At 36.4% G+C, this 11018-nt stretch overlaps 2 protein-coding genes across 5 annotated transcripts; one reads left to right on the top strand and one right to left on the bottom strand.

Moving 5' to 3' along the window:
• Position 1: 1 nt before the first annotated feature.
• Positions 2-5978, top strand: tex9 (testis expressed 9). 4 transcript variants are annotated; one of them, XM_065952984.1, is made up of 12 exons: positions 2-139; positions 2082-2209; positions 2561-2624; positions 2731-2807; positions 2935-2968; positions 3101-3183; positions 3314-3471; positions 3955-4046; positions 4351-4524; positions 4647-4781; positions 5606-5740; positions 5836-5978. In XM_065952984.1, exons 2-12 carry the CDS (start codon positions 2112-2114, stop codon positions 5911-5913), a joined length of 1128 nt encoding a protein of 375 aa, XP_065809056.1. In that variant the 5' UTR covers positions 2-139; positions 2082-2111; the 3' UTR covers positions 5914-5978. The 4 variants fall into 4 exon arrangements, with proteins under 4 accessions (XP_065809056.1, XP_065809055.1, XP_065809054.1 ...); XM_065952983.1 differs by lacking the exon at positions 2-139 and adding an exon at positions 160-258; XM_065952982.1 differs by lacking the exon at positions 2-139 and adding an exon at positions 164-303.
• Positions 5979-6117: 139 nt separating this feature from the next.
• On the bottom strand, positions 6118-10863 carry mns1 (meiosis-specific nuclear structural 1). Its single transcript, XM_020625708.3, has 10 exons — positions 10665-10863; positions 10356-10565; positions 8745-8872; positions 8563-8665; positions 8022-8251; positions 7647-7863; positions 7442-7549; positions 6668-6925; positions 6423-6548; positions 6118-6337 (listed from the first exon to the last, which is right to left on the bottom strand). The coding sequence occupies exons 1-10, from the start codon at positions 10665-10667 to the stop codon at positions 6227-6229; spliced, it is 1494 nt and encodes a 497-aa protein (XP_020481364.2). The 5' UTR covers positions 10668-10863; the 3' UTR covers positions 6118-6226.
• Positions 10864-11018: the final 155 nt, after the last annotated feature.

Below are 11018 nucleotides of genomic sequence, written 5' to 3'. Positions count from 1 at the left end.
GGGTGTACTCTCCTTGCAGTGTTAAGCGACATGGACCAGAGGACGTTGTGATGCTAACGGGACATGAGCGCGCCCTGTTGTTGTTGTTGTCGCCGCCCAGTCCTCCTCCGACATCGCTCGCTTCAAGTCCGGACACTTGGTGAATTAAAGAGGCTGTGCAGCAAAACTACGTGTCTCCCATAGACGCAGGGGGTGCATGCATATAAATACGGACGTAACTAGTACACAGACAGCTAAAAACAACTAGCTCGTCCTACGGTGCGCTGAGCCCCTCACGTTATGGGATTTCTGTGCATGTGCATGGTGAGTAGTGGCTGTTGGGCAAACGCATGCGCACTAAGAACCCAAGCATTAAAAACAACATGTAAGCAGAAGCCTAGAATACTAAGCTGAACCTAAACGATTTTGTGTTGCTGCTGATCCGTCAGTCAAACAAAAATAAATGTTTTCTAAGGTTAAAGTTTAGAGATGTTTTCATTATTACTTGTAATGTACTTTTATTACTATTATATTATTATTATTATTATTATTATTATTATTATTATTATTATTATTACTACTATTATTATTATTATCATTATTATTATTGCTATTATATTATTATTACTCTATTACTATTATTATTATTATATTATTATTATTATAATTATAATTATTATTACTACTATTATTACTATTATTATTATTATTATTATTATTATTGCTATTATTATTATTAATTATTATTATTATTATATTATTATTATAAATGTCGTTGATGTTGTTCCATTTGTGTATTGAAAATTGGATTACCCTTTGCTTTAATTTACTACAGGGTAATATGTTGATGATTTTTGGTGCATGACATATTTATTTATACAACACTTTTTGGCAGGTTGCACACAAATAGAACAAAAATAATGCGGTGCAGTGGCATGACATGACAAGAATGAGGGGTTAGCCAACAATATCTTAAAATATTAAACAGACTAAACAAAACATATGTTGCAATATTTAAAAAAAAAAAACGAAGCAATTGGGGTGAGGGGTGCTGAGTGTAAAGGTGTATTGCAGTATGTATCGTCCAGAGGACTGTTTTATTGTTACTTTATATTCATTCAGCTATATTACATTTCAGATGGAAATGTTGTTCTTCTTAACTCCTCAGATTTGTTTTAACAGCCTACCCTTTGTTTTCTACAGCTAAACAAAGGTGAATTCATCAGATTAATGATTTACATATATGCATGATTTTAATTTATTATCGAACCTGTGGGTTATTTTGGCCATGGTTTCTTCCGGTAATCGATGAAAAGTGTAGTGTTGACTTTCTGTTTAAAGTTCGCCTTCACATGTCCTAACTGAGCTACCGTACCTAGTTCGCGTGTTGGATTCAGTTGCTATGCAACCGGAGAGACATTTGTTTCTGGTCAGGATGTCTGGGAGAGGTTGTGATAAAAAGGTCTCTAAGCCTCGGCTCGTCGTCTCTCAGGTTTTAAAGTCATTTTTCACATGTATTGTTCAAATGCTTATTTAAAGAACGTTTTATTTGTACTAGCAAACGTATAAATGTGAATCTGTTTGAACTAGTGAAGTAGCTCTTAATCCACACAAGATAGCGTTAATTAGCCTTCAGGCTGGAGGAAACCTATGAGGCATTTTGTAAATGTATGTAATACTTTTTAATCGTAAAAAAAGTGATTCAGTGGTTGAAATATACACTGAACATCAGCATGATAAGCCAGTAATTATCAATTCTTTTCACAATGAGTTTCAAGTCGCAGTATAATTAAAATGTATCTGTTTGGGGAACGATTATACATTTTTTGTTTGAGTTACTGTACTTTCACAAAAACAAACGTGCCTTAGGTATAATTGGATCTCTTCAAATTAAAAAGAATACAAGTAAACACCTCTTACTTGAAACCAAAACTCCCTGATGGACATAATGCTGACATGTGTTTGCCATTTCTATACTTCAGGGTTTTTTGTTTTTTTTATCAGCCAATTAAAGCTGAATTTCTGAAATAAGCTAATATTGGCCTACATATTTCATATCTGATGCAATGTGTTTTAACTGCTCTGATTTCTTATCTCTGAAGAAATGTCCACCTTCCAGTGGCAAGGCTGAGATGTCCAAGAGGGCTGAAGTTAGACCCCAGGTTAAATCTGCCTCGGGTTCATCAAAGCAGCACACAGATGACCTCTTTGCTAAGGAAGAACAATACAAGTAAGACTGGATGTTACAAGAGATTTAGGCTTTGCTTCAATTTAAAGTAAAAAGATCACTTATGAAAGTATATTTACAAGACACATATTTTATTTTGTGTTTCCAGTAGCAATTATTCATATATGTAGAAATATACTAAATAGATTGACATGCATTTGCATTGTATGTTATTTTTTTGGAAATAATAAACTTTACAAATCTTGACTTGAATTAAATTTCTATGAATAATGTGTTAATAATTAATTAAATATGACTACAAATGTGGAAGTCCTATAGCACAAAAGCTCTGTTAATGTAATGTATAAAATGTGCTGCTATGCAATGTCCTCTTTCCCCTCTTACCTCTTTCAGGCTCCTCAATGCAGAGCTGGAAGCCAAAACAGCAGATCTCGTCAAACAGGCAGAACAACTTATAGTGAGTTATCAACATGTTTCTAAAGAAATAAAAACTATCTTTTGTTGTATTATCTCATATTTGCTTTAAACAGGTTAACTTTGTCTTGGTATTTTCTTGATTTCAGAGAGAACAGAGTGAAGTTCTGTCGAGACCCCTTTCCACCCTTCTTTTGACTGACAATGAGGATGAAGATAATTCAGGGTAATAAATGATTGTAGACAAATAGTGAGTGTTTCACTGTAAAGCCACAGAGAGAGGTCACTTAATCAACAAGATCTTAAATGTGCTTATTGATTTATGTATGGATATATTCTCCATTCCTCTGCAGGATAATTAAGCTTCGTCAGGAGCCTGGAGTTGAGGTATTGAGTCAGTGTATAAAGTCATGCTCTATGTGTGTAACACAAGCAGTACTTCTTACAATGCACTAGTATACTTTGTCAATGCTGAAGGAAAAATTGTTGCTACTTGTAAAAAAGTTACCTTTTTCTCAGGTGTTAAACAACAAACGGGCCACTTCAACATCCAAAACAATGTGTAGTAGAAAACAAGGAAAAGAGCCTCAACGTAAAACAGTGTAAGTTTGATTTGAGATCATTTTCAAAGAAAAGTATGGTCCTATAGGTCAAAGATTTGGTTTAGTATATTCTGCATCAAACTCTATTTACAAGGAAACTATAAGAGCACACATTGTTTTCTGATTTCAGGACCACAAAGACATCTCAAGTGGAGGATCCTGCAGCTGTAGAAGACTCAGATGATTGTTTTCTAGCAAAGACTATTCAAAGTATGGAGGAGAAGATTAACGACGACACTGTTACCACAGAAAATGTTGTGGATGATGCTGGAGACAATATAGTATCAGGTAAGTTTGACAATAATAATAAAAATAATACACACTTTACATTTGAAGCGAATCTCAAAGTAGTATGGTGGACATGGAACATAAAGCCCACAAATATGAATTCATATTCATTTTATTATAAATGAAAAAAAGTATTTATGTTCATGAATTTCTCACAACAGACATTTGGTGGAAGGTTTTTTTGTAGAGAATTTCGAGTGGATTTTACAGCAATAATAGTTTGTTTGCACTTGTTTGCATGATTAGATATACATGTTTTCTCACAGATTATTTTTGTGTTTGGATTCATGTTGGATCTCAAACCTACTAGAACATGATACTTTTTTATCATGATGACACCTTGGCACTCAATCTTAATTGAAGCTTAAACTCTAATTAACTCTTTATGTAAAACACATGATGAACTTGATACGTTTGATTGTATTTTGCATTTATTGTATTTGATTAGAAGTCTAGAACTGGTCACTGCTCTGTTTTGTTAAGGTGTTTCAGATGCTCAAATACGAGTCCTGAAGGCAAAACTGCGGATTATGCAAGAGGAAGTGGATCAACTCTCGTGTGAATATTACAAGAAGGTACCGGTATACTGTAAAATAATGTGCATTGAACTGTAACTGTTGTAGCCTCTAAGCATCAGCAGGGGGGCAGAGCTTCAGCTGAACAGCCAATCACCATGACTGAGAAAAGGCTAGATGCAAATTTGACTCTCATCTGTTAGAGAAAAAATACCCATGTGTTGAAATAATCATTAAAAAAATCTAAAAAATATTTCCAAAGGCCCCCAAATGTAAAACGCTGGACCTTGCGTTACAGTTTTTTAAACATTGTCTGTAAAAAAAGATATTGTTTGTAGATAAAATGATGTCTCTGTTGATGCAGGATGATGAGAATGCTAAGCTCATCGTAAAAATGAAGGAGCTTGAGGAGGATCGAGCCCGGCTGCAGAAAACAACAAGTATTCAGCAAACACAGATTGAGAAGCACCGAGCTTTAGCAGAGGAGTCTGCTAAGAAATGTGACGGTCTTCAAGTGCAAGTGTCGGCTTTACACAAGGTCTGTGAGCATTTAATACAAGTCCTGCTATTTCTGAAAAACTAATCGTAAAATATGACACCATCCTCCATCACTCCTGAATTTATAAGACATTGTTTCTCCCTGGCTGATTTTTTGCTAAGGAAATAGAAAATCTGAATCGATCCCAGAAGCAAGCAGCAGCTGTTCATGGCACTGTGGAGGTTCGTCTCAACAGAGCTTTGGAGGAGGTGGAGAAGTTAAAGACTCAACTGAACAAGATGAAGCAGGCGGACAAGGTAGGAAAACATCAATGTCATCATCGATACATGCTACTTGTTTGAGTGCTGATATGATTCAAACTACAGATTTTGATGTATAAAAAATACTGTTGCTGACTTGAAAAATAACTTCTAAAGTAGGGTTTATTTAGAGATAATCACAGCCATCTTTTCATATTTAGTTTAAAAAATACTTTTGCAAGATCAGTGACATGTCAGATAAAATGGTTAACATTTAAGCCAGGTCTTCTACAAACATGTGTAAAGCAGGAAAATAGAGCAGAATATAATTTGCCAAACAGCTAACTATGCTTCTTGTCTTTAAATGCACACATTTAATCGTAAGATGTCACTCGTTGACCTTCGTAGAGACTAAAGAACATCATATCTTTATGACATGTTTGACAAAGAAATAATTATGGTTATGCATTCACATATCTACTGATTCAAATGTTGAAAAAAAAAAACATACAAAACACGTAACTTTAAATTTGATTTAAGTACAAACTGTTTTTTCCACTTTTGAAGGGCATAACAACTTAATAAAGAGTTACAGGGTTCATTCAGTAAATCTTTAAACTCATATACATCAGATTGTCTTGGTGCTGAAGTTTTGAATGGAAAAGTGTGTGAAATACATTTGTGTCAATATCTTTGATAGAAGTTCATAAAAGTGTGTACATCCCCGACACAGTGACTTTAACAACAGAGAGCTCAATAATAACATGAAGCAGAATTCACAACTAAGTTATAACATTTTGATTGATTGTAAGTGGTTTCCAAATGAGGCTGTCAGGTCTGATTAAGTTTAACTTATTTCAGCCTTTATTTTTTTACAAAAGGACAAGACAAGCGAGGAACTTCAGAGTAAAGAGAATCTGCTTGCTGAAAACAAAATGCTTAAAAAACAGAAAGCAGAGCTCATTGTGGGCTTCAAGAAACAGCTGAAGCTGATTGACATTCTCAAAAGACAAAAGGTGAGTGTCTCTACCATACCCTGTTTGTAGACACCCTGTACAAATCCTTTTAAACTGAATCTTATCCGACCACCTTTTCTGTCTTCTTTGTGCAGATGCATTTTGAAGCTGCAAAGCTGCTGTCGTTCACAGAAGACGAGTTCATGAAAGCTCTTGACTGGGGGAAGTCATAAACACTGAGAGGCTCTCTTGTATTTTTGGAGAAATAAAAGTCTGATGAGTTGCCAGGTATAAATCAGCAGAGAGTCTTGGTCCTCATTGTTTTCACATTTTGGCAACAGACAATCTCAGATCTTTTCTGGAATTATTTTATTGAAGATCCCACGGAACAACCCAAATAAAAAGATGCCTCCCGATCACTTTGTCGTTCCTACATCCTTAACAAGTGATTTAATAAATACTGAGAAATATAGAGCTTAAAATGTCTACTTCGTTTACAGTAACATTTAATTTGCCACCTTGTGGCAGAGCTTTCAACATAAAGATTTACTCATCGCCTTCTAAGCTGTCTTCAGAAAAGATATCTGGCCGACGGGTTTGGAAGGTTCTTCTGAAGTCTTCATCAAAGTGCGCTAGGTCTTCTTCACGGAGCAGACCCTGGAAATGAATGCATTGATCGTCACATGGATGTTTTATCTTAAGAATGTGTAAAGCTATTCAGGATTCTTACTCTGCCTCATACCTTTGGCAAGTATCCCAGGAGTTTTGTTGCATGACGTTTCAGAAGCCTCTGCCTTTCTTCTTCAACTATCTGTCTGCGCAGCGCCTCCTTCTCCTGCTCAACCGCTCTTTCTTTGGCCTCAAGTTCCTTGAAGAGAGAAGTTAACATTATTATCAAAGCACTTCATACTCAACTAAATGATACATCAGCTGCCCAGTGTTTTATGTACAACCATTTTCTGTGTAAATGTTTCGAGTGTTCTGTACCATGTTGGCCTGAATCTGCTGCCTCCTGTCCTCTATCAGTTTCTCCACCTCGCGTTTGTGCTCAAGTTGTTTCATGCGTCGTTTCTGAGCGTTCATCTGCTCGATGCGGTCGTCCTCGGCAAACTTTGCCATCATCATTTTCCTGAAGGCCTCCTCTTCGGCTTTCTCTGCCCGCCTCCGCATCTCTTTGAAAGCCATTTGCTCCTGGTAGGTCTGCTGCATCATCAGCCTTTGTCTGATTTTCTTCTCCATCTCTTCCTGTGAAACAAACGGGTTAAAAAAATATGACGATAACTCAGGCACACTTAAATAAATAAATCAAAGTCCCAGAGCACAGAGGACTTGGTGTGAGTCTCTTGACTCATGAGCTGCTGATCATTTAGAAGCACTATTGAGAATGTTGAATTTTTATTCCTTAGATATAAATTATAGGAATTAATTATTCAGGATTGTCGCATGATATGTACTGTATGTAAGAACTCATTAAAATGATGCTCTGCAGGTTGTTTCACTTTAACATACGGATACTAAACTTTGTATGATTACAAAATAGTTTAATAGTGCCACAATGTTAAGACGTCTAATGAATTAAGCCTAGTCATTTATCAAGTAAAATGTATAATTATCTTTCAGTGTCAGGGTAGTAATCAATAATTACTACTTCTTTTCATTATTTGCATCACAGCCAAAATATAAAATCTTCATCCTCATTACTGCAACTGCTTTCATCTTTGCTCTGAATGTTTAAAGAGACAGTAAAGCAACGATACTTACTATTTCTTTCAGCCGATTGGCCTCTTCCTGTTCCTCTAAACAGAGTTCCTCACGCACTCGCTCCATATCTTCACGCTGCTGCCTCTTCTCTTCGATCTTCTCAGTCAACTGCAGAAAATCAGAGAGGAGCTAAGTACCAAATCTCATGGAATGAAGAGAAAAATGTAGGGGCACTTTTAAAAAAAAAAGAAAAAAGTATCTCAACTATTTTTTGCAGATGCTCCTTTGCTTCTTCTCTCTCTCTGATCTTTGCCATTTTGGCCTCCTCCATGTGCCGCTGATGGCTCGCATATTCCCTGATGCGTCTGTTCTCTTCCTCCATCTGTTCTTGCTCCATGCGTCTCCATTCGATCTGCTGTCTCTTGAATTCTTCAATGTGCTGCTGAGTGGCTCGGACCTTCTCTAGTTTCAGCTGCCTCTCCCTTCAGAAAAAACAGCATTAGTTCTCAATCTTACATCCATCATTGCGGTATTAAAATGTGAATGAGAAAGTGAAGTCCAAAACAAAATCAACACTGTACTTTTCAAAACAGAGCTTGAGTAAAAGTACTTCATAGAGTGGAGATTATTAATGACTTACATCTGATCCTCCTCATAAATCTTCCGGAAGATCTCGTCCACCATGAGCTTCTCTTTAAGGAACTGCTCATATGCTTCTTGTCTCTTGTGCTCCCTCTCTATCAGCTGGTGATCCAGCTCTCTATGATACTGAACTACCTCCTCTTGTTGTTTCTGCTCCAGCTTCTTCCGCTCAGCAGCTGTTTGCTCATGTTCCTGCTTCATCCACCGAGCATAGTCTGCCTCCTCACGCTAACAGAGAAAGGATATGCACAGTAGAGCTTGAAATTTAAATTTAGAACTGTTCTGTACAAACAATTTCACCTTGAAATTAAATTCCTGTCACGTTTAACACTCATCATTTTATTTCACTCCTAGACAAAATAGTCTGTATATGCAAATACATTCATTTCCATTATCCCCGACACATAAAAATACACATTGTCTATATAGAATATAAATGTACCCTTAAGACATTTTTAAGAACAGAATCCATCTTGTAGTAAAGATGGATACGATTATTTTGTTGGTAAGTGACAAAAATCACAGAGGATAGCGCTCACCATTGTCTCAAACCTCATGGCCTGCTGTTCAGCAATCTGCGCAGCTCTTTCCTTATTCATATATGCAGATTTCAGCTTTGACTCCAACTCTCGAAGCTCCATGCTGAAAGTGTTTGAATAGACTTTTAAAAACCAACAGAGGTAATGAAGAGACCAGAGCAGAGTAAGACAGCATTGAGTACCTGTTCTTTTTTATATGCTCCCTCATTTTCTCTTCTCGTTGGCTCTCAAAATTGAGGCGGGCGATCTCTTTGGCCATTCTCTCCTCTTGTTCCAGTTGCTTTTCTCTGTTTATTCTCTCCTCCTCTGCCTGCAACAAAAAAAAACATTATTATCTACTATTGAATATAGTTCAGTCAATGGTGATGTTTTTCTTAATACACCAAAATGTTGTGAAAAAGAATGCTTTTTCAACGTTTGATACATTCAGGATTTTGCTAAACAAAAACTAAATCTTTACAGGTCTGTTTTTGTTACCTCCACAATGGGATGCTGCTTTAAAAAATAAAAATTATTGTGTGACTTCAACTAACTTGATAAACCAATTCATCCAGCCATGTTGGGTTTTTTTTTTCTAATCAGGTATGAAGGGCTAGTCCAGTCTGGATATAATTATACAGGTGTCACTATATAGTAGAATATAAAATGTCGCCAGTAAAATTTGGATCTTTCTAGTACATTAGCACATTTAAATTAAATACAATATAGCAAATGAAATGCTGGCTCAAAGCAAGCCAGAGCTGTACCCACTTTTAAATAGTATCTTCAAACTCTATTTTAAACTGGTTATAGCATTTGTATTGTTGTACATGTATTTTAATGTATCCTCATATGATGTTATGGGGTTTTATGTAACTGAATGTTATACATTTTAATCTGTTTGTTTACACAAAGGCCCAACTGGGGACACAAGTTGGAAATTAGCAATAGCTATATACTCTTTATGCAGCACATCAGTTTCATGCTTTGTATTGAAATTATGTTAAATTGCATTGTCCCTATTAAATAAATAAATTCAATTCAATAATACAAATAAGTCGAATTGTATTTCCTCTTTGCATAACTTCTTTAATTTGTTCATCCCACTAGACGATTCTGAGAAACCTGAAACCACTACTGTAGTGGCTATTTGTCCAAAACAACAAAAAAAATCTAAATAAACTAATATCAAAAATAATCAAATGACCACTGATACACCATGGACGATGTAATGTACGCAGGCAAAAGAAATCCAATGTCCATGCAGGAGCTGCGGTATTTTGCTGGTTTATTTGATGAAAACAAACAAAAGAACAAAGAAAATCGTGGCTCCCGCTGCCTCTCTTCACCTGGTAAAAAAAACAATAGGCCCACCCAGGTGCATGCTGGTCCTCTACCTGCCGCTTACTTGAATAATCTCCGGTGTCCACAGTATTACCCAAATACCTAACAAAATACTAATACAAAACTAAATTTACTAAACAAAAAACTAGCAAAGAAGAAAACGTTACCCAAAATCTTTTCTAAATAAATAAAACGTGTAGAATAATTAAATAAACAACACCACCAAAATATTAGTAAACTAATTCTAACCCCAATTAAATAGCTCCAACAACTACTAAGAAGTGCCTTGTAAGTTATGTAGTGCTTACAATAGTGTTTCTTTTTTACATTGTTCAATTATATTTATTTCTATTTCTATGTGTGTATCTTGGATTGAGCTTCTTCTAAACTCAGTGGTCCAGTTCAGTATAAAGGAGTGTACTGAAGCTCATTCTTAATGGTTCTCCTAAAACAGTGATAAGTGAGAGTACCTTGAGTAGGTCGCTCTCCAGCTGCCTCTTCTTCAGCCCCTCTTGAGCCTGTCTCTGGTATCTCCTCCTCTCAAAGCCCTCCTCGTCCTTCAGACCGGCCTGAAGCTGCCTCTCTCTGTCCACACGCCGGGCCTCCTCCACCCTGTGCTGTTGCTGACTCTGGCGCTGACACATTAACCTCTGCTGCTGGCTGTACATCCATTGACGACTCTGTCCCAGAAGAGAAGAAAGACAGTGTGGTCACTAAGCTGCTCTGTATGTAGCAGCAAGCAAGCTAATGTTAGTCTAACTTTGGTCCCAAGCATTTACCATTTTGTTGGAGCCTGTCGATGATTACGGAGTCTTCACGAAATTACTTTTCACTTTAATCAACTTTAGACTTTGCAATAACAAACTTGATAATAGTTTTATTAAAAAGGTAGTGAACGAATTAGCCGTAGTTTACTCGCGGTGCCTTTAGTTGCCCCGGTTGTTTGGCATTTCGTTGTCGGGGGAACGCCGCGTCTCCACATTTTAAACCAATGAAAATGAGTGTTGACAATGACGTCAGGTCCGGGAAAATCAAAATACTATCAGTCTTCATTATTTTAATTGTGATTTCTGTTTCACTGTAATATTTACAGTTCATGGTTGTTCTTCGTGTCGAATAGTTTTAACACTAAT

The sequence above is a fragment of the Labrus bergylta genome, chromosome 3, assembly GCF_963930695.1.
Source record: "Labrus bergylta chromosome 3, fLabBer1.1, whole genome shotgun sequence".
In the NCBI taxonomy this organism is placed as follows: domain Eukaryota; kingdom Metazoa; phylum Chordata; class Actinopteri; order Labriformes; family Labridae; genus Labrus; species Labrus bergylta.
This window is presented reverse-complemented; position numbering and strand designations above follow the sequence as displayed.